Raw genomic sequence first — 22,883 nt, forward strand, 5'->3', positions numbered from 1 at the left:
ACCACAATGAAGAGTAGCCCCCGCTCGCCACAATTAGAGGAAAAACCCGCGCTCAGCAACGAAGAGCCAACGCAGCCAAAAATAAAAAATAAATAAAATCAGGAGAGGTAAGGCTAATACTACCAAACTATATGTTCCAGGTGGAGGTGGCCCCAGTTGGGTTGGGGCCTTCATTTGGTAAATCACGTGGCCTTTTTTATCTAGATCATTTATTCATACCTGTGTTTCAAAGTGGCACCAATTCTGTGTACGGTCCAGACTCCAGAATTCTGTGGGATCAGGCTGACACTAATCTCCAGCTGAGATCAAATCATGGCTTGACTGATTCCCTGCCCTATCCTGCTTCCCTCACTCCCTTTCACCTGAGAGCATTTCCCCAGCAAATCATTTGCACAAGAATCCCTGGGCTGGGCTCTGCTTCTAGGCACTTGATCTAAGACAGCTGAGCTGGAGCTAGAGCAGAAATTGATTTCACCTAGACACCCTTGACAGAGTTTGATGCAGTAAATAATGATACATTGAATTATCTCCTTCTGAGGAAGGAGTGCGAATCCTTTTACTTTATGAGGCATAGCTGCATTCTGTTAGGCAGGAGTATTTTTGAAAGTATATATATGGGAATAAAATTGTTTGGGTGCCGAACAGCCATAGGGGTGAATTTTGTTAAACAACACAGCATTAGTTTTTCCTTTCTAATAGAACCCAGTTTTCCTTTTAGAATTTTTCTCTCCCGGTTGTATGTAGACTTGATGAGATAGAAATCTTGGTCATTAGAGACTCCTTATCACCCAAAAGAGTGGGCATTTGACCCAGCCTTGCCCAACCAGACACTTTGTCCTGGGACTTTGAACCTTGAACAAAATAACGGAAGCAAGTTAAAATTATCATAGTTTTTTCAGCAGCACCAGTAGAAGAGAACTTTGGGTAGTTTCTGGTCTCAGTACTCTAGAACTGCCTGATTTCTGTTTACACGTTTCATTCCCCAGCCTTCCCTTCCATCCTGAGAGCTTTTTCACAACTTTTTTAAAAATTTGTTTTCCTTAATTAGCTAGCTAGTTGCTATTACATGCAGCCCATCAAATGAAGAGGCTTTTCTATTTATTTATTTATATTGAGGTGTAGTTGATGTACAATATTATATAAGTTGCAGGTGTACAACATAGTCACAATTTTTAAAGGTTACACTTCATTTATAGTTATTATAAAATATTTGCTACATTCCCTGTGTGTACTATATATCCTTGTAGCTTATTTATCTTACACATAGTACTTTGTACCTCTTAATCCCCTACCCCAGTCTTGCCCCTCCCCGCTTCCCTCTTCCCACTGGTAACCACTAGTTTGTTCTCTATATCTGGTAAGTCTGCTTCTGTTCTGTTATATTCACTAGTTTGTTGTATTTTTTAGATTCCACATGAGTGATATCATACAGTATTTGTCTTTCGCTGTCCAGCTTATTTCACTAAGCATAGTACCCTCCAAGTCCATCCATGTTGTTGCAAGAAGAGGTTTTTCTTGTACAGGCAGCATGGCTAATTTCAGGGGGGAGAGCCACAAAGTATGGGTGAGAGCTTCCTGCTCCACCTCAGCTGCCACTGCTGCAACCAGTGTCAGTTGGGCCTTCACAGCTATGCCATCTGGGGCATAAATCAGTCATTTTATAGGAAAGTGCCAGGCCCTATCTCAAGGCTGCCACTGAACATCCAGAGCAGCTAGCAATGTGCCCCGAGTTTCTGGCTTTTTCTTCCACTTTCAGACTGCAATAAAATGCCACACGTCACAGGCAAGGAATCTGACTTCTCTAACAGCCACCAAAGGGGCTGGGTGATGCAATCTGGGATGATGGAGGAGTTAACTCCCAGTGGGGAAGACTCTCTGACTATGGGGAAAAAAGAGACAGGAGAGAGATGTACACTGTCCTGTGATGGATCCTCTCCAGCCAGCTCCAGCCATGCCGCTCGGGATGCACTGTGAACACTTGGAGGTAGGCAGTCAGTTTTAGCTCAGGCCACCAAGCTGCCTAGCTCTGTGTTGTTAGACATACAAAAAGAACTACTAGACCACAAAGGAGTCGGCATTAGTGTTCTTGAAATGAGCCACAGGCCATCAGCTTTAGCTGAGATTATTAACGGCACATAGAATCTCATGTGGGAAAAAAAAAAAAAAAAAGAATCTCATGTGGAAATTGTTAACCGTTCCAGATAATGATTTTTGTGCAAAGAGGAGGGTTGGTTGGGCCAGTTCAGTGCTGTCCCCTTAAACCTGATTGACGTGAAAACCCCCAGAAGCCTAGAAGTTTGGGAACTGTGAGTGTCATCTATTCTAAACTTAGAAGTTATAGGAAAATTCTGGATCCAAGCCCCTGGAACTTCAATCAGGTCACTTCCTCTATGTATTACTGCACAAATGAGACCAGGTCCAGAGTAGAATTTTACTTTATCTCTGATGTCAGGGGAGCACTGCTGGTTTTTGACACTCAAATTTCCCATATAAACCAGTTTGGTGTTTACAAGTTTGGTGTGATTTTTGATGGTGCCCAGCAGAATGCTGGCTCTTCAGGGGTCACAGTGGTGATCTTTCAAGATATCCTGCTAGGATTCACCCTCAGAAAGTGCCCCTCCATCCTGGAATACAAAGTGCAAGCCGGAAACAACTCTATTCAACACAGCTCCCTGTTTCGGCTTCTATGGCATTGGCTTGGTCTTGGAGTATATTAAGAATAACAGTGGTGAAGGACTTCCCTGGTGGTCCAGTGGTTAAAACTCCATGCTTCCACTGCAGGGGGCGAGGGTTTGATCCCTGGTCGGGGAAGTTCTGCAAAAAAAAAAGAAGACTAACAGTGGTGAAGCAACCATGAAGCTTAGCTCTGTCAAATCTCAAATGATTTATGATGTTATTGATAATTCTCAAGGATCCTATGTATATCCAGTGACGCCCAGAATAGAAGCAAGGCAAATATTCCATTCTGAAGCAAGATGAATATTCCATTCTGCATTGGCAATGCCAAAGGAGATGATGCTTTAGACTAAAAGATTTCTCAATAAAGCTTTTGAATTCAATATAATCTCCTTGAAAGGGCATGGGTCTGTGGCAGGCATCATGGCTTCTCTGTATAATGCCAACAGGAGAGAAGATGTTCAGAAGCTGGCAGCCTTCATGAAAAATTATTTGGAGATACATCTATGAACACATCCTAACAAATACGTACTCTGTCCTTGAACATCGGACAAAATTTAAAGTAACTTGGGAATGGCTATGAAAAACTTAACAAACACGGCATTTTTCCCGAATGGACATATTTATTATAGACTCTTCTTTTTTTCAAGGAACAATAGCAAAACATCCACAGCTGGTGGGACTTAGACATCTTAATTCTGACTTGAACTGTAAACATTTAAAAAATCTTCCTCTTGCTTTTCTAACTAAAACTAGCTTATGTTGCCTTTGCTGCTACTTTTTCTAGCTAGATCTCAGTATTCACACTTGATTGTGGACTTAATTATGCAAACTGAAGTTGTTTCTAGAGGCACACAAACACACAGTGAGGAGGGTGGATGGTGTTCTCTACAAACTCGATTCTTGATCCTTTACAAAGTGACAGCAGTGGGGTCTCCTGGCTTCCGCAGCTGTTAATTCAGGTCTGCACTGACCGTGTGCTGAGTGTTCAGAAGTTCCAGACTAAAGGGCAAACTGGAGATCTTTCTTTATACTGTTATTCTCATAAAGCGATAAAAGTGACGTACTACATGTTTATATAGCAAGGTCTGTTTTTAGTACCAAATAGTTTATATCACTATGCGCTTATATTTCCAATAATGTGGTTCTCAGTAATACACATAGAGAATTTTAGAATTTGTTAGAATCCTTCACTTCCTGCATTATAGCATTACATTAGCCACAGTTGCGCTCCCCACTTCCACCCTCCCTCCCTTTTAAAGCTGCTTTACAAAAAAGATTTAGAAGTTCTCAGGTTCACTTTTGCTTTCCTTTCAAAGAGTAGAAGAGAAGGTTGGTTGATTGGCTCTTTTTTGGTTATGCCGTTGAACTAAAATTCTCTGTTAAATTCCCTTATCCTTTGTTCACTTGAATGTTCTTTTATAGTGTTTGACCAGAGGGAAACTGAGTTCTGGAAGGTCTTTGCTGAAGAGTCTTTTCCCTTATTGTTTATATATTGTCAGTATTTTATGTTGAATAGGTGAAGAACATTAAAATCCTAAAACAGCTAGAAAAAGAGAGAGACAGAGAGAGAGAGGAGGATTTCCTTTCTTTTCTCCCTCCACAGACTGCTCTGAGGCACAGTTTCTTCATGTAGTTGTCCAGGTAGTGCAGGCTGTGCCAATGCTTCTACACAGTGATTAGCTGTGTCTCTTCCAGGCTCACCGTGAAGCAGTAGTCAGCACACATACTATGTCCCCCTGTGTTACTTGCCAACCGAACTTCCTCTTTTCCTCTCCCTCACTGTCAATGCCCTCAGATTGCACCTCATAGATAAAACATCAGCACTTAATCCCTGCCTCAGATTCTGTCATGATAAATATTCCTTTGTATCTGTTTATTTTTGCACTTTTTAAAAGTAGGTTTTTTGCATATGTTACTGTGAATCCCCACTCCACCCACACCTTTTTTTTTCACTAAGTGATCTGCTGCCAACTGGCACCAATTCTGCAAATCAAAGTGTGCATTGCAAACATGATCATGTGATCCTCTTTACTAGAAGGTACACCAGGCAATCTGTCTACTTCTGTTCCCCAGAACCTCTCCCACATTTGCGTTTTTTTTGGTTCGTGTGTTATTTTCTTCCAGTTTTATTGAGATATAATTGACATACAGCACTGTATAAGTTTAAGATGTACAGCATAATGATTTTTTTTTTTGGCTACTTTTTTTTGTTTGTTTTTTGGTCTTCATTGCTGTGCACAGGTTTTCTCTAGTTGTGGCAAGCGGGGGCTCTTCGTTGCAGTGCACGGACTTCTCATTGTGGTGGCTTCTCTTGTTGTGGAGCATGGGCTCTAGGTGCACGGGCTTCAGTAGTTGTGGCACGTAGGCTCAGTAGTTGTGGCACACAGGCTTAGTTGCTCCACAGCATGTGGGATCTTCCTGGACCAGGGATGGAACCCATGTCCCCTGCATTGACAGGTGGATTCTTAACCACTGCACCACCAGGGAAGTCCCCAGCATAATGATTTGATTTACATACATCAATTTTATTATGAAGTGATTATCATAATAAGTTCAGTGAACATCCATAATCTCATATAGGTCCAAGATTAAAGAAATAGGAAAAAAATTTATTTCTCTTGTGATGAGAACTGTTAGGATTTACTCTCTTAACAACTTGCATATATAACATCCAGCAGTGTTAATTATAGTTATCATGTGGTACATTACATCCCTAGTACTTATTTCTCTTATAACTGGAAGTTTGTATCTTTTGACTGCCTTCATCCAATTCCCCCTTCCCCTGCCCTGCTTCCACATATTTAAATATCAGTTATGGAAATTTCTTTAGCTTGTCTTTGGGCAGTGCAACAACCCCTTGCTTGATGATTTCCAGAACCCATTCCACTGACAGCTCAGCTCCAGCTTGTAGCATCCTTGAGCTAAAGAAGGTGATTACCAGATCAATACGTTGTGTTACATCCTGAAATGAAGGGTGAGTTCAAAATTGTTCAAAGAGATCTCATGTTCAAAGCAGTGCATACACCAAGTTTGGATGGTGGTGAAGAGAATTTGGCAGGCAGGAACTGATGATCTCTAATATCATTGAAATCATTTCTTCAATGACATTTAAGTCTTGTTTGTAATCTGCTAAAGGAACATTCCTGGAACTCAGCAAACCTCTCAAGGACTGTCTGGCTTGTTCCAGAACTTTGTTGTGTTTTTTAGACAGCAAGGAAAATAAATAGATTATCAGTTTACTGTAAGAGGATAAAACTCAGGAACAGCCAGATGAAAGAGACACATAGGGCAAGGTATGTGGGAAGAGGCATGGAGCTTCCATGCTCTCCCAGCATGTTACTCTCCCCGAATCTCACCAATCTGGAAGCTCTGCACTGTTTTTTTAATAATACTTAGTTCTTCCTCCAAAGTAGGAAATGTTAATATTAATATTTCACTAGTTAAAAGCAAACTATGGTTCAAAAAAATTCTAATTGGTTTTGAACTGTAGTGAGAATGTTAATGATATATAATGGAAATGATATATTTATTCCATTATAGCTGCATATTTTTAAATAGAAGTTGAAGTATTTAAGAGTCAGAGTTTTCACTAAAAAGAGTCCATTCTGTCCCTAAGCAAAGCCTGTAGATGGGACGTTCTACATACAATAAGAAGAGAGGAGGAAGAGAAGGAGCCTTCAATGGTACTAAGAAAACTAGGATAATATAATATAATGCCCTAGAAGCCAAGAGTGAATTTAAGGAAGTGATCAATTTTAAATGCTATACATGGATAAATCAAGGAGAAAATGAACAGAAAAACTACATAGTAGTGAACCATATCTCTTTTCTGTTAAGCCTTCTTGGGGCTTTAGTATGTTGGTCACTTCGGGAGAGTCAGGAGAAATGAAAATAACAGATATCCTACCTTCACAAAATCCATTTTACTTCTTTAATTTCCTCCTTCTGCATATATCAGAAACTACTGCTCTCTAGCAATGTCTATTGTCCGTCCATTGCTCTAGCCAACTTTTGCCCAAGAATACATTTTAACCCACTTTTTTAAGTATCTGCCATAGCAGATCATGACAGAAAATAGCAGATGTAGCAATGATTGTTGCCAATGCTTGACATTTAATTTAGCTATTCAGAATGATGGCTCTCTTGATAACTGGAAAAATCTAACTTGATTACTGTTTGGGGGGTGGAAAATGATAGGGACACATCATTGACCATGCCTCCCTCCCTTGATCTCTTCAAAAGCCTATGCCTATGTGGTAGAGCTTCTGGCAAAGGTTTTCAAAAGAAACATACTCAGTTGGCATGTTTCCTTGGCCCTTTGCCCCCTTTACTTTCCTCCTTCTTTTTGTGGACACAATGCCTTGTAAGGGTAGAGCCATCTTACAACCATAAAGCCACATACTAGTGATAGTGAGACAGGAAGCAAGGAGCCTGGCTCCTTGCTGGCATTCTCAAAGAGTTGCACCAGCCCTGGAGTGCCTACCTCTGGACTTCTTATTATATGAGAATAACAATCCCCTTTTTGTTTAGTCACTAGAATCTGGTTTTCTGTTGCTTGAAGCATAATTCTACCCAGACATTTGTCTGCCTTCCCCACTAGATCATAAGATGTCAGATAGCATGTCTGTATTTGCTACCTAAGATAGGAAGCTTTCATAGCAAATAATAGAAAACCCAACTCAAAACTGCTTTAACTATAAGGAAGTTTATTAACTCAGATAACTGGAATCCAAAAGTAAGACAAACTTAAGAGTTGACGTGAGCTTCGCTGGTGGCACAGTGGTTGAGAGTCTGCCTGCCAATGCAGGGGACACGGGTTCGTGCCCCGGTCCGGGAAGATCCCACATGCCGTGGAGCGGCTGGGCCCGTGAGCCGTGGCCGCTGAGCCTGCGTGTCCGGAGCCTGTGCTCCACAACGGGAGAGGCCACAGCAGTGAGAGGTCTGCGTACCGGAAAAAAAAAAAAAAAAAAGGACTAGCAATTTCAAGCCTCATATCCAAGAACAACCATGTCCAGAAGGAGCATGAATCACTTCTGGAAGTTCTCCTGGAATAGCTTTTCTGGAAGCATCCTGCAAACCTATCCTTGCAACTCATTGAGGTGAACTGGGGAACATGCATGATCCTAATCCAATCCCTGGCAAGAGTGTAATATTACCCTTAGACCAGTCCAGACCACCTCTGGAGCTGAGGATGCTGTGCTACACAAACTATGGGTAAGAGAGAGATTCCTGAACAACGTCAGAATTCTGCTGGACAGGGAGATCAGCTCTGTGCTTTGTGACCACCTAGAGGGGTAGGATAGGGAGGGTGGGAGGGAGACGCAAGAGGGAGGAGATATGGGGACATATGTATATGTATAGCTGATTCACTTCGTTATAAAGTAGAAACTAACACACCATTGTAAAGCAATTATACTCCAATAAAGATGTTAAAAAAAAAATTCTGCTGGGAAGGAAGAAAGAGGGAAAGGATGTTGAGTAGGTAAAGAACTCACTTTTTCTATTCCTAGCATCTTGCAAACATACTTAAAAAAAAAACAACTCCTCTTATACACGAAAAGTTTATGCTTTATCTTAACAAGCTCCTTGAGAGAAGGAAGCATGTTTTACTTTTGTTTGTACTACTCTTATGTCTCACTCAATAGCCTGAACATAGTAGAATTTTGACTTTTTTTTTTTTGTCAACAAGCCTCAGTATAAGAAAATGGCCTAAATTATTTAACCTCTTGGATTCTTTCATAGATTGCTAAATTTTCTTGTTAATCAATCAACTTTTTTTTCCTTTGGCCACATGGCTTGCAGTATGTTAGTTCCGGACCAGGGATTGAATCTGGGGCCGTGGCAGTGAAAGCACCAAGTCCTAACCACTGGACCGCCAGGGAACTCCCTACTAATCAACTTCTTTGACTCCCAAGACTTACAACTGCTGGGGTAGTCAATAGGTTGACATTTATTCAACAACCGTATTACTGTACTAGTGACTTTTTCTGGAAGAGCAAATCGTAGTGAAGCTCTTAAAGTTCCTTTTTCTTATCCAAATGAAGAAACTGCAGGGATGAAGGTGTTCTGCTTCTCTAAAGGCACAGTTGTCAGACTTAAAGTTCCAAATACTCCCCCAATTCAATAACTAGGGATGACTACTGATGATTATTTTTAATGGGTGATTTTCAAAGATGTGAACGTTTTATATGATCCATGGAGATTTAAGTCTCTGAAGGAGAAAAAAATACATGCCTCTATACCAAAATTTCATCACGAGGCAAACTTGGATCATCGCTAAACTGACTCCTAAACCTCTCTCCTTATACTAGAAGGTTTGTGTGCGTTTGTTTTGTTTTGCTTTTTTAAGTTTGGGGCTGTAAGGTGATACTTATATTTTATAATAATGTCTCTTCAGTTGACTAGAGCCACTGACATAGTCCCTTACTTGACCAGGATGGTTGGCACTGGTGAGCTTGTTTCGTGGAAAGTGCCTTTGACTTGGAGATGGAATCTCAGCCCAGACCACTGACATGACCAGGAAGTAAGCACTGAATCACTCAGCTTCTCTTGCACAAATAGGGATTACGATTGCTGCTTTTGACACGGTCGTAGACTAAATGGGATTCGGTATCTAAGCACAAATCCAGGCACATAATATTAATTCAACGATTTAATACACTTGTTTCCTCATCCATTTCTCCAAACATTCCAACTAATCCTAAACCTCCAAATGGGCCAGGATTCAGCAAAATGAAGAAGTGGCCTGCCTGGGACATGTGGGTGGGGGTGGCGGGACCGCCAACCCGTGTCGTAGTCCAGGGGTGGCTCGGCCCCCCATACCGAAACCCGCGGCCAGAAAGCTCCTCGCGTTCCAGGAACGCGGATGCAGGGCGTCGCCACGGATATCTTGCCTAGACTTCGCCCTCCGTGGAGAGGGGAGGGGCGGGAGCCGAGTGAGGGCAACGCAGTACACCGGTCGGAATCATCGCGACTCGGGCCACGGCGGCGGACGCAGGCCCACCTGCCCGAGGGAGGGGGGAGCACGGGCAAAACAGCCAAGCCCCACGTCTCGGAGTGGGCAACTCCCAGCAAGGGCGCGCCGGACGCTTCGAGGCGGTTTCCAGACCTTCAGAAGCGGAAGCGGGTCCCGGGAGTGCGCCCCGGCGCGAGTGGGCGGGGCCGCCCTCCCGGAAGTGCCTGCGGCCTCGGGCTGGCGCGCTGCGCAGCGCAGCGGTATGCACAGTTCCCCAGTCCGGTACGGCTTCGGCTGTGGGGGCCGGGCCCAGTCGGTTTTGCTAGCCTCTCTGAGAGGGCGGGTGCCTTTTAGGGCAGCGATCCCGCGGTGCAAAGGGAGGAGGAGTCGTAGGGGACCCTGGCCCTTGCCCCAGCTAGAGAGGGAAGAGAGTTTGGCCGGCCTGCGGGCGAAAGCGTCGGTTCCCTTTCCACAGGGGAGGGGCGGATGGACGGGCTTCTGACTCCCAGGGAGTCCGCAGAATTCATTGCGGAGAACAGTCGAGATGTGTTCATTGACGGCGGAGGCGTGCGGAGGGTGGCCGAGCTTCTGCTGGCCAAGGCCGCGGGGCCCGAGCTGCGCGTTGGGGCCTGGAAGGCCCTTCATGAGCTGAACCCCAAGGCGGCGGACGAGGCCGCCGTTAACTGGGTGTTCGTGACAGACACGCTCAACTTCTCCTTCTGGTCGGAGAGTGACGAGCACAGATGTCTGGTGGGGTACGGGGGGAAAACGTACAGTGGGTACTGGTCCCTGTGCGCCGCGGTCAACAGAGCCCTGGACGAAGGTTGGTGCCCCTTCTCCCGGTCAGACCCAGCAGCTTTGAGGTTTCAGTTTAGTGGGAGGGTCCCACAGAGCGGGTTGGGAGATGGAATAATGTGTTGATAAGGCGAAATTGAAGTTCTTCACTGCCGGTACCTCTGCTTAAAAGTATGAGAAGAGGCTGGCATGAAATCTTTATTCAGTGGGAAATGATTCTAATATTTATCATTGTCACAGCTAAGTCAAAGTCAGTTTTCTAAAGAATGCCACTTTGATGGCATCTGAGGAACAAATGGCAGAAATTATAACACATTTTACACAGTCAAAATACATCTGATGTAATATTACAATTGTTAGAAGTGAATGAATAAATACAGACAAGCAAATAGAGAATGAGGGATCTGCTTCAGATTTTTAATTACTCATCCACTTTTACTGCATTCCTGTAACAATTATGCAGTTTCATTTTAATTGTGTTGCAATAGCAAGGGCCTAATGAATATAAATGTATGACGTTATTCCAATGCCTTTTCTTTTCTCCCCAAGGGATACCAATAACTAGTGCTTCGTACTATGCCACAGTTACCCTGGATGAGGTTCGGCATATACTCCGTTCTGATACAGACGTCCCCATGCCTTTGATAGAAGAGAGGCATCGGATTCTCAATGAAACCGGGAAAATTCTGCTTGAGAAATTTGAAGGCTCTTTTCTTAATTGTGTCCGAAAAAGTGATAAAAGTGCTCAGAAGTTATTGCACCTGGTAGTTGAAAGCTTTCCTTCTTATAGAGATGTGACTCAGTTTGAGGTGAGTTGCTTCTGTTGGCCATTTAATTTTTTTTTATTTTTATTTTTTAAAATATACTTATTTATTTTTTGGCAGCATTGGGTCTTCGTTGCAGTGCGCGGGCTTCTCATTGCAGTGGCTTCTCTTGTTGCGGAGCACGGGCTCTAGGCGCGCGGGCTTCAGTAGTTGTGGCACACGGGCTCAGTAGCTGTGGCTCACGGGCTCTGTAGCGCAGGCTCAGTAGTTGTGGCGCACGGGCTTAGTTGCTCCGCGGCATGTGGGATCTTCCCGGACCAGGGCTCAAACCCGTGTCCCCTGCATTGGCAGGCGGATTCTTAATCGCTGTGCCATTAGGGAAGCCCCTGTTGGCCATTTTAGAGTTCTTTAATTATCTTCTCATAGTTAACTCTTTTACTTCCAGAATTCCTTTTGAGAATAAAAATTTAAATTTTGGAATTTTTTTTCCATGTGGAACAAAGGAACAATAACAAAATTATTAAGTAGTGTTTCAAAGATATTTTCTTAATTTTTCTAATCAGTGTATTCTCTTTATTCTGTCCTTTAAAAATGTTTCAAACCTGAATTAACACTAGACCTTCAACATGATGTTGTCACTTAGGGATAGTGAGGTCCTTTTAGTACTTCAAAAAATTTACTTCATTGGATGAAAATCAGGATGCATACTAAATTCTCTCTAATAAAAAATATTTCTTGCAGAGTTCTCATGTATATATACTGTGTGTTTTCTTTTTCATACACAGGGTACTTTAACAGTATTATTTGCTTTATGGTACAAAAAAGTTTAAATAGGTGTTCTTTTAAAAGGGTGAAAAAAATTTTAAAAAAAAGGGTGAACATTTTGTGTACTCTCCCAGTGTACACCTGGATTTTGCTTTTGTATAATTATTTTAGAATTTGTTATCACTGTTTATTTTAACTGTAACGTAGAATTGAAAGCAACTTCAGGGGGATCATATAATGTAAATCTATTGACTAAGTTAATGAATACTTGTGTCAACTTAAAATTTTGAAGCTACCCTTTTGTAATCACAATTCTACAACTAAAATTACCAGTAATATTGTTCAAATCATTCTTTATGATTTACAAGGTGTTTGCACAGACACTCTCATTTGATCCACAGAACAACTCTGTGGGGCCTAGGGACAAGGAACATTACAGTCCTGTTTGCAGACCAAGAACCAAAGTCTGAAAAAAAGAAAGGTTAACTAGTGTATCTTAGGTCATTTAGTCAAGAAATAGCTAGCTTTTCAATTCTGCTGTAAAGTGAGAGATGCCTGATTATGTATGTTAAGATTCTTTTAATTGCAACTGACAGACACAAAACAAGAAAAAACTTAAGCAAAAAGAATTTGGGGCTAGGTACTGGGGATAAACATCCGGGATCAGGGACTCAGTGCCATCAGGATTCAGTCTCTCTTCTTTGTTTCTCTTGACTCCATTTTTCCTTTACTGCAGACCAGCTTTCTCCATGAAGTAGAAAAGGTCCATGAATTTTGCATTTTATCACTTTAGCCATCAGGGAGAGAGGGAGAAACTTCCTCTGGGTTCTAAAACTCCTGGGCGAGGACTGAATGGGCCGGCCTGGGCGAGGACTGAATGGGCCGGACAGAGGCAGTTCTTAGAAAAGAGGCCCTAGGCCACTGTTGAACTTTATTCTCTTCTGAGGAACCATTTTACTAATGCAGAGGGTACTTTGAGATTTATCTTTGTCTTCAAAGTATGTCATTTCAACCTTGTTTTTCAGGAAATTTAGATCAAGTTCCTTGGTCCATCATTCCGACCATTTATAAATATATTAAACAGTGTATAAAATAAATCAAACTGCCATTAATGTGGCTAAGACTCTGTGTATTCCAGAACTGACATGGTTGTTGTACAAGAAGGGCTGAGATTAAATCTAACATGACTTCAGGATGGAATGAATTCAGGATACCATGTAGTTTATTTACTTTCAAGTTGTCCTGAATTTTTGTCTTTGTGAAAGGAGTGATTTTTTTGGTAGATTATGGTGTTGATTTAGTAAGCATTTGTTGAATTTCTCTTTTATTTACAGCATAGTGCTTTCTTTTGATTTGTTATGTATGCTGAAAAGTTCAGTTAAAAACTGTACCAGGATATAGATTAATTTTAAGGCTGATACATTTTAAATGAAAATTAGTACCTGAACCATTTCCCATCAGTATTTATTTCTAAAATACATTCTTACAGAAATATCCCCCAAATGTAACAAAAATCAAACCTAAACCTTTTAACACTTTCCTAAAGGAGTATTATATTTTTTCATGTATTTTTTCATAAGATTATCATTATTGTTACTCAAAAACACTATATTTCTGAAAGCCATATGATTCCTAACATAACACTGAGCATGTAGTGGGTGTTCACTTAACCCTTTGATTAGTTAATTTACAGTTACTGTTGCATATTCATTTAAAAGATATATAAATAGTTAGAGCACTTTGCTCAATTAATTCCAAGTCTAAAGGAATTCTAATTAAGTTTGGGCGCTGCTTCTGAATTCAGAAAGTGCTAAAATCAAATGTCTTTTAATCCATATTTAAAAATTTTCTAATTGCAAAAGTAAAACAAATTAATACAGAATTTGGAAGGTACAGAGGAGCAGTCTTTATTCTGCCAAGAGGTAACCACTGTTCACAATTGCGTCTTTTTCTCTGTGTGTGTGAATGTGTATACATATGAGTGGGGGAGAGTTATGCTATACAAACTGTCTTAAAATTTAACATATTATGAGCATCTATGTCAATAAAAATTCTTTCACAGCACACTTTTTTTTCCATACTACTATTTTTAATGACCTCACAGTATTCCACCATATGGATGTACCTTACCATAATTATTTGCCCGAACTATTTTACCAGAATAATTGTGATACACAGTTTTAGTTTTTAAATTAAATTTTGTATCTTATTGTTTTCAGTTTTATATAATAATAAGCAATACTGACAACAGTTCACACCCATAATATTTTCTTAGGATGGATTCCTAGTAATGGGATTACTGAGTCAGAGCATGGCCAGGATTTTCAGGCTTGTGATACATAAAAATGGTAACTCTTCTCCAGAAAGATGATCAGCCACAGCGTATTGGAATGCCCTTTTCCCTGCTCCTTCGTAATATGGTCGTGGTATTGGTTGCTGTATTTTTTTTTTTTTTGGTTGCTGTATTTTTTAATCTTCAGCAAGTTACATAAAAATAGTTACAATTGTTTTTAATGTTTATTTAGTTACTGCGATTATCATTCATTTTTAGATATTATGAACAAATTAATGAAATTAGAAAATTTGTCTAAATGAGACAGTTTTAGATCAGTGATTTCCCAACCTGGCTGTGCCCCAGAATCAGTTAGGAAGCTTCAGAATTCAGATACATTTCCAAAGCACCATCCTCAAAGATTCTGATCTATGGGTAAAAGAATTATTTTTTTTAAGCTCTTCAAGTGACTCTGATTTAGACTATTCAGTAGCTATATAAAAGTCCTAATTAATAGATTGGCTTCCTTTACGCTGATGTACTGATAAATATACATGAAAAGCATGAGCTTTTCTGATATTTTAATTGATAACATTTTATGTTACTCTTAAGCATTTGTAATTTTTGACCTTTCTAATTTGTTCATAATAAGTTTGTTGCAGAAAATCAACTCATGGTTATAGAGTTTTACACTGGTAATTACTTTATAAAGGTACTATTTTGAAAATATTTTATTCACAAAGCAATATTATGGAAATATAGGGTAATTGTTATTTGGGGATTTACTGTATTTTCAGTGATATCAGTTAATATTTTACAGATGTAGAATTTTATTACTAAAATTATTTCATTACTAAAAACCATATCAGCTTGTTAAGAAAATGTTTTATAGGTGATTTGAGTTTATTTTTAGATTCCTTGCTTGAATTTGTTTTTGTTTTCATTTTAGGGTATTATAATCTAATCCTTGTGATACTAGTTGGCTACCATGGAAACAGTGCTCATGATGTGACAATTTGTGTTTTGTTAGATGCCAGCACTGATTTTGTTATATAAGTCTGGTTCCTAGATTTTTCCAGTTTGCTCTATGAATCTTGTTAAAAATAGGAGACAATAGCTTCTATCATAGTAAATATTACGATGTAATAATTTTGTTTGAAACAGTTTTATTTTGCCAATTAAGTTTTATGCCTTGCTGTTTAATAAAGTAGACTTGAATTAGAAACCTAGTTACCATATATAAGTCCAGTGTATATAGAGGAACAGCTGCCAGGTTGTCATATTTTGATAGGTTTGAGAATATAGATTATTAGCAAATGATATAGGGATATTTCTTAGTGGTGATTTGTTCCCCCAGCACTCAGTGTAATTTACAGTCTTTACACGATGTCAAAAAATGAGTGTATGTGTTTGCCCTAGAAAACAAGATACCTGCTTTTTTAGTGGTGGCCTTAGAAAATTTAGTTTAAAAAAGAAAAAGAAATGAAATTTAGTTTATTTAGTAAAAGTAAGTCTGGATTGATTGTAAGAGGTATACCTTAAGGTTAAGGAATATTAGGTTATTTCTCATTAGGACAGTGTAGCATTGGAGGTTTTTTTAGTAAATAAAAGAATCTATATTATCATCTTAAAGAATTTTTATATGGAGTCTTTCCTTGAAGAATTTAATTTCATTTTTTATTTACTTCTTTATGTCATTTACTTATTTAAACATTCTCCAAGGTGGTCAGAATATATTTTGGGAGCCAGCGATACTGATTATTCACATTTAGCAGACTAGCAGTTATAAAAGATGATTTGAGGTTATTAGCATTGGTGTTAGGACTAGGAGTAGACTGTAATTATCTGTTTTTCCATAGTGAAAGCTAATGAGCATTTGTAGTTTTATAGAGAGTTTTAAAAAATTTATTTATTTATTTGGCTGCACCGGGGTCTTAGTTGCGGCACATGGGACCTTTAGTTGCGGCATGTGGGATCTAGTTCCCTGACCAGGGATTGAACCCAGGCCCCTTGCATTGGGAGCATGGAGTGTTAACCACTGGACCACCAGGGAAGTCCCTATAGAGAATTTTTGAGTTAAATTATGACCCATTATCTTATAATGCCTGGTTAAATTTGTTTCTTCCATGTATAAATATAATTGGTAACTAATTTTGTTCTATGGACTTACATATTAACTTGGACCATTTCCAAAAAGGGTAGACTTGATAAATTATAGCTGCTGATCAGTTTTGTCTTTATCTCTGAAATAAGTTAATCATTTTATCTGAAAGGAAACATTAAAAAATGGATGTTGTAATTCTCTTCAGAGGTGAATTTAAGAATGAGTATTTTCTTCTTTATACTCTTCCATATTTTATACAATTAATGTGATTTATGTTGCAATCAGAAAAACATATATTTTTTAACTTAAGAAACTTTCTAAAGAAATGCTATCTAGCCCTTAACAATAGCAAGCAGGTGGATTATAGTGACACGGAAATATGTATATGAAGTAATGCCATTGAAAAAGAACACTAAATAGTGCCATGATTCCATAAATTGTATTTTATGTGCTTTGAAAAATATAGGAAGTAAATTTGTAGTGATAGAGATAACTTAGTATTTATTAGACCCCTTCTTTTCTTCTGTAAAAGGCCTATAAATTCTTACCAAAGAGTAAGATTATTCCACCCTTGAAAAATGTTTTCTATGTGTGCCTTTTTTTTAACAGCATACATAAAGCTTTCACATACCCAGGTAACATTTTTATTCTCCTCATTCATCAGGGGAAAAGAATTTCTTTTTACAAACGGGCCCAAATCCTTGTGGCAGATACGTGGAGTGTATTAGAGGGAAAAGGAGATGGCTGCTTTAAGGACATCTCCAGAATCACCATGTTTGCTGACTATAGATTACCTCAGGTTCTTGTTTACCTGGGAGCCCTGAAATACTCTGACGAACTACTGGAGAAACTTCTCAAAGGTTTGCCAGCTTAATTAAGCCATTCTTTGTTATATGTTGGGTCTTTGTCTAGTTTCTTTCACAAAAGGTCTTCTTTCCTTAAAAAACAAAACAAAACACTATTACTGTTAAAAGCACATGTAAAGAAGAATGCAGGGGCAATTAAATTACAAAGGAAATTGCTTTTTGTTGTTTACAGTGTGGAATATTGATATTGTTGGAAATCACACTATTTGGACATCATCATTTCAGAGTCTTATAATAAAATGAAACCTAAATTTATGTCACGTGAAGGTGTGCAACACTAAGACAGTTCAGGTTTGTATTTAAAGCGTGCTAAGCTGAAGAGCACACTACACTGTGAAATAAAAGGTGGGCTGAGGGCTTCCCTGGTGGCGCAGTGGTTGAGAGTCCGCCTGCTGATGCAGGGGACACGGGTTCGTGCCCCGGTCTGGGAAGATCCCACATGCCGCGGAGCGGCTGGGCCCGTGAGCCATGGCCGCTGAGCCTGTGCGTCCAGAGCCTGTGCTCCACAACGGGAGAGGCCACAGCAGTGAGAGGCCTGCGTACAGGAAAAAAAAAAAAAAAAAAGGTGGGCAGAGAGATAGGTAATATGTACTGGATTTTGCATTAGGAGGCTCCAAGGTCTGTCACCGACTTACGTTGCACAAGTCGCTCACTTTCCTAGGCTTGCTTATTTGCCGTTATTGGGTTTGATTATTGATTCTCAAGAGTGGGAGCCTTATTATAATATGTGAGTATAGATAATTGTGTTTGTATGAAAAGTAGCTTTTTGTTTTTTAAACATTTCTTTGTATAAGGAAAATAATTATACTGTACAATTTTCATGTTAATTTCACTTTTAGGTACAGTATTTTCAGCCACTTTTTTCTTTATTTTTAAAAGAAGTAGTTTTTATGATTGAATAATTTTCTCTTGTGAAATAGATTTCAATCACCCAAAATAAGAATAGCACAGGATATAAAAGTACCATTATTCCTATGATTGCTTCTACCAGGTTTTTATGCAGCCTTGGGCAATCTGTTTTGCCCATTTCCTCATTTGAAAAATAAGCTATTTTATGTCACAGTGCTCATGTCTGGGGTCATTAATTGTTGGATACCTTTAAAAGGGACAACATTTAGCAGTCAGGGCTTCTACATACAGCCGTATTCAGCTGATCTTTTTTTTGGCCAACATATAGAATGTTCATTCCTATCTCTAAACACACTCTTGCTTGGTTTCCCTCACCCAGATTTTCTTTTTTTCAATTCAAATCCTACACATCCACAAAGGCTTAGTTCAAATGTTACCTCTTCCACATAGCTTTTCCTAACTCTCCATGCTTTGTCCGTCTCCTTCTCCTGAGTTTTTAGAGCACCCAGTTGTCTCTGCTACTGTGAGAAAAACTCTGGTGAGAAGGGATCACCCAGCATAGTTGTACAGAGTTGTCTGAATTTTCTTCTACCATCCATTTCACCTCCAGAGGCTCTTTTCCAGATGTCCAGCTGCAGCTGTTACTGCCTCTTATTACATCCAGCTTCAAACTATCCTTCGCTAGTTTGTCATAGGGGGAGCAAATTCCCTTGCCTCTTAGTTTATTTAAGCAAAGTTGGAATTTTTTTTCCCAAAAAAGTACTTTACTAGCAAACTAGAGGAGAAACATTGATAGAACCTATAAATATAAAGGAGCACACGTAAATCTAGGACACTGATAAAAAAAATTTTTTTTTAATATTTATTTATTTGGCTGCGCCGGGTCTTAGTTGCGGCATGTGGGCTCTTTTAGTTGCAGCATGCGAGCTCTTAGTTGCAGCGTGCGGAATCTAGTTCCCTGACCAGGGATTGAACCCGGGCCCCCTGAATTGGGAGCATGGAGTCTTAACCACTGGACCACCAGGGAAGCCCCTAAAGATTATCTTAAGTGAAATCTAGAACCAGGTGGCTTGATTAGATGAGGTAGAAACTTCCTTAACTGATATCCAGTGATACTTTTTCCAAACTTGAGGATATGCTACACGTATAATTCTTCTCTTCTCTTCTGGGTAGGGCAGCCCTTGGAAGACCTACTTAGATTTCTGTTCATTTACCTACCTAGATTTCTGTTCATTTTATCTTTAGCCCATCTCTTTGCCAAAGGCATATTTTTTAGCTAGCTATAAAGACTGACAATGCAGTTTGGCTTAAATTAGATTCTTCATTGTGATTCTAAGGCTGACTTTTAGGCCTAATATGTTGGCCAAATTACCTTCCCTGACTCTAATCTATGTCAGTCCTCTCAAATGGTTTCATTCTTTTTCTGTTTCAAAGTCCATGTCCTGTTCCATACTATAAGTTGCTGTATTAGTTACTTTGTTTCCTTATGGCTGACATAACAAATTATGACAAACTTGATGGCTTAAAACAACAGAAATATATTCTCTCATGTCTCTGGAGGCTAGAAGTCTGAAATCAAGGTGTTTGCAGGGCCATGCTTGATCCCTCTGAAGGGTGTTGGGAAGAATCTTTCTTTGCCTCTTCCTAGCTTCTGGTGGCTGCCAGCAGTCCTTGGCATTCCTTAGCTTTGTAGCTGCATCACTCCAACCATGGCTTTCTTCACTGTGTGTCTCCTCTGTCTCTTCGTATCCTCTCCTTTTTTTTATGAGGACAGCAGTCATGGCATTGAAGGCCCATCCTAACACAGTTATGACCTCAACTTGATTACATCTGTAGAGGCTCTTTACGAGTAAGGCCACATCCACAGGTACCAGGCGTTAGGACTCGAATGTATTTTGGGGGCGGGGAGGGTGGGGGGAAACACAGTTCAACTCTACAGTTATTTGTTACTGTGTAACAAATTTTGCTCATATTTAATGACTTAAAGTAACAAACATTATCTCACAGTTTCTATGGATCAGGAATTTGGGTGCTGCTTAACTGAGTGCATCTGGCTCAAGGTTGCAGTCAAGCTGTTAGCTGGGGCAGTGGTCTTATCTAATGGCTCCACTTGGGTGTGGTATCTACCTCCAAATTCACTGTCATGGTTGATTTGGCAAATCTGGCAAGTTGATAGTCAAGTTTGAAGGAGTTGATTAGCAAGAGAACTGAAGAATGGATTTGTATGCTGGCACCTGGGGCAAAGGAAATGGAGGGACACAGCCAGTGTCTGTTCTTCCACCTGCCCCAGGGATCAGGGAGAGATGGATGGAGGGGACACTATTTAAGATCCTAGGTGACAGAGTGGAACTCAATGGCGCTAGGGTATTTTCCCTAGGTCTCAGTGGATCACAGGGCCTCTCAGGTACTGTGAAGCTCTGTGCAAGGGTACAGATTGGTGGCCAGAGGCCAAATTTAGCTTGCAGATGTGTTTTGTTTGGCTTGAACAGTGTTTTAAGTGATTTTTAATTAGTTATCAGCACTTGACAAATAGGAGATTTCACATGAAAATCAACTTTCTGGCTTCTCTTGTAAGAGTAGAGAAATATAGGTACATTGGGTTTACCTTTACACGGGGCAGCACGTGCTCTCTAGCTCACCACAGTTTGCATCTGGCAGCCGCATCCACTTACTCTATCTGGTTTATCTTTATAGGCAGTTGAGTTGATGAGCCCAACTCTAGTCTCCCTGGCAAAGCACTGCCAGCGCCCACCCTGCAGGATCAGATATACCCTGGAGATGGGCGCTGAATATACTGCAGGTCCTATAGGAGCTCGCGGCTCCATATTCAGGCAGAGCTGACTAAAGGATCCTGAATCCAGGATGTGAGGGCAGTCTGGCTACGACATCTGTCACCCCATTGACGGCCAGGGTTGATTCGGCTGATCTGGCTGGCTAGGCAGGTGTCCCCTTCCTCCCTCACCGCTCCATGTGCGTCCCTCCTGAAGCTGCGCGCTCGGTGGAAGAGGACGACCTTCCCTGATAGAGGAGGACCGTTCTTTGGTCAAGGGTATACGAGTAGCTGCGCTCCCCTGCTAGAACCTCCAAACAAGCTCTCAAGGATCCTAAATCCGAAGAATGATGATGGTTTTCCTTGCTCAAGCTAAGAACTTTGATTTCCTAAGTTTTCCTTGATGTACCTGGCATGTCCCCAAGACAGTGTTAAGTGGGGAAGGGAGGTACTGTTTATTTGGCCCCCTAGGAGTCCTCCAGATTTTGCAATAATGTTTTTATTTTTCCTGACATTAAACCCAAAGTTTAAATCTTCTCTAAAAGTAATTTAATAATCTTGCTGTCATATTTTAAAATGTATGGTTAGGGACTTCCCTGGTGGTGCAGTGGTTAAGAATCCACCTGCCAATGCAGGGGACATGAGTTCAAGCCCTGGTCCGGGAAGATCCCACATGCTGCGGAGCAACTAAGCCTGTGTGCCACAACTACTGAGCCTGCACTCTAGAGCCCACGAGCTACAACTACTGAGCCTGCGTGCCACAACTACTGCAGCCCGCGTGCCTAGAGCCTGTGCTCCGCAACAAAGAGAAGCCACCGCAATGAGAAGCCCACGCACCGCAACAAAAAGTAGCCCCTGCTCGCCGCTGGAGAAAGCCTGCACACAGCAACAAAGACCCAGCATAGCCAAAAAAAAAAAAAAAGTATGGTTACCCCATACTTTTTATTTATTGGGGAGCTAGTATATGCAAGGTGCTAGGTTAGGTCCTAGGAATATTGAGACAACTAAGCCAGACATGATCCTTGTCCTTGTGGAACTTAACTTGCAATTTTGAATTAATGCCTGAGTTTAGAAATGGTTTAAATTACCAAAAATAAATCTGAGATTTACAATTTTAAAATCAGTACTATTTAAATACTGTGTTTTGTCCTATAGTAAAGTTTTGAGTAGATTTCATTTCATTGACTATTAGTGCTTCTTGCTCTGTCTTTTTTCCCTTTCAGGAGAAGTGCTTTCGTATGGGAATAGGCAAGAGGTGGAAATCAGAGGGTGTTCACTTTGGTGTGTTGAGCTGATCCGGGATTGTCTTCTGGAGCTTACTGAAAAAAAGGATGAAAAAACTAGTGGAGAGATCAATTCCATTCTTCTGGATTATTTCTTATGGGACTATGCCCGTGATCACAGGGAAGATATGAAAGGAATTCCATTTCATCGCACACGTTGCATATATTATTGACCCACAGTGTAAACTGATCCTAAAAAAAACTTGCATTTTTTTTTTTTTTTCTTTGTGGTATGTGGGCCTCTCACTGTTGTGACCTCTCCCGTTGCGGGGCACAGGCTCCGGACGCGCAGGCTCAGCGGCCATGGCTCACGGGCCCAGCCGCTCCGCGGCATGTGAGATCTTCCCAGACCAGGGCACGAACCCGTGTCCCCTGCATCGGCAGGCGGACTCTCAACTACTGTGCCGCCAGGGAAGCCCTAAAAACTTGCATTTTTATATCGCATAATTATTTGTATAATTTTGCTTTGTTATTAGAGAAGGTGGTAGAGGTTACAGCAACAAGAAAATTGATTACCCAGGCTCTCTTAAAATATTTTTCCTGACATATCACTCTGTATTGCCAACTTTTCCCTTTGTTTGCTTGTTTAGTTCTAACTATATTTTCCTTTTCTGTGGATACATGACAGAAATAGTAAAGGAAATTTAATGCTTTCTTTAAATCTCAGATTTCTTTTTTTTTTTACATCTTTATTGGAGTATAATTGCTTTACAGTGGTGTGTTAGTTTCTGCTTTATAACAAAGTGAATCAGTTATACATATACATATGTTCCCATATCTC

At 40.4% G+C, this 22,883-nt stretch overlaps 1 protein-coding gene and 1 pseudogene across 4 annotated transcripts; both read left to right on the top strand.

Moving 5' to 3' along the window:
• Positions 1–1,977: 1,977 nt before the first annotated feature.
• LOC113613491 (phosphoserine aminotransferase pseudogene) lies at positions 1,978–9,278 on the top strand (annotated as a pseudogene).
• Positions 9,279–9,407: 129 nt separating this feature from the next.
• On the top strand, positions 9,408–22,400 carry QNG1 (Q-nucleotide N-glycosylase 1). 4 transcript variants are annotated; one of them, XM_027094167.1, is made up of 5 exons: positions 9,925–10,457; positions 10,979–11,238; positions 16,999–17,194; positions 17,373–17,491; positions 22,043–22,138. In XM_027094167.1, the coding sequence occupies exons 1-4, from the start codon at positions 10,121–10,123 to the stop codon at positions 17,441–17,443; spliced, it is 864 nt and encodes a 287-aa protein (XP_026949968.1). In that variant the 5' UTR covers positions 9,925–10,120; the 3' UTR covers positions 17,444–17,491; positions 22,043–22,138. The 4 variants fall into 4 exon arrangements, with proteins under 4 accessions (XP_026949970.1, XP_026949969.1, XP_026949968.1 ...); XM_027094169.1 differs by lacking the exons at positions 9,925–10,457; positions 17,373–17,491 and adding an exon at positions 9,408–9,916 and having other exon boundaries at positions 22,043–22,400; XM_027094168.1 differs by lacking the exons at positions 9,925–10,457; positions 17,373–17,491 and adding an exon at positions 9,409–9,894 and having other exon boundaries at positions 22,043–22,400.
• Positions 22,401–22,883: the final 483 nt, after the last annotated feature.

The sequence above is a fragment of the Aethalodelphis obliquidens genome, unplaced genomic scaffold, assembly GCF_003676395.1.
Source record: "Aethalodelphis obliquidens isolate GAN/ISIS:26980383/991018 unplaced genomic scaffold, ASM367639v1 scaffold88, whole genome shotgun sequence".
NCBI classification, from domain to species: Eukaryota; Metazoa; Chordata; class Mammalia; order Artiodactyla; family Delphinidae; genus Aethalodelphis; species Aethalodelphis obliquidens.

What these genes read in the sequence shown, in the direction of transcription:
- QNG1 (XM_027094166.1), top strand. Translation starts at nt 10,121, where the DNA reads ATGGACGGGCTTCTGACTCCCAGGGAGTCCGCAGAATTCATTGCGGAG. An exon ending in GAGATGTGACTCAGTTTGAG is followed by an intron (nt 11,239 to 16,998) that starts GTGAGTTGCTTC and finishes CTCATTCATCAG; the next exon opens with GGGAAAAGAATTTCTTTTTA. An exon ending in ACTGGAGAAACTTCTCAAAG is followed by an intron (nt 17,195 to 22,042) that starts GTTTGCCAGCTT and finishes TTTCCCTTTCAG; the next exon opens with GAGAAGTGCTTTCGTATGGG.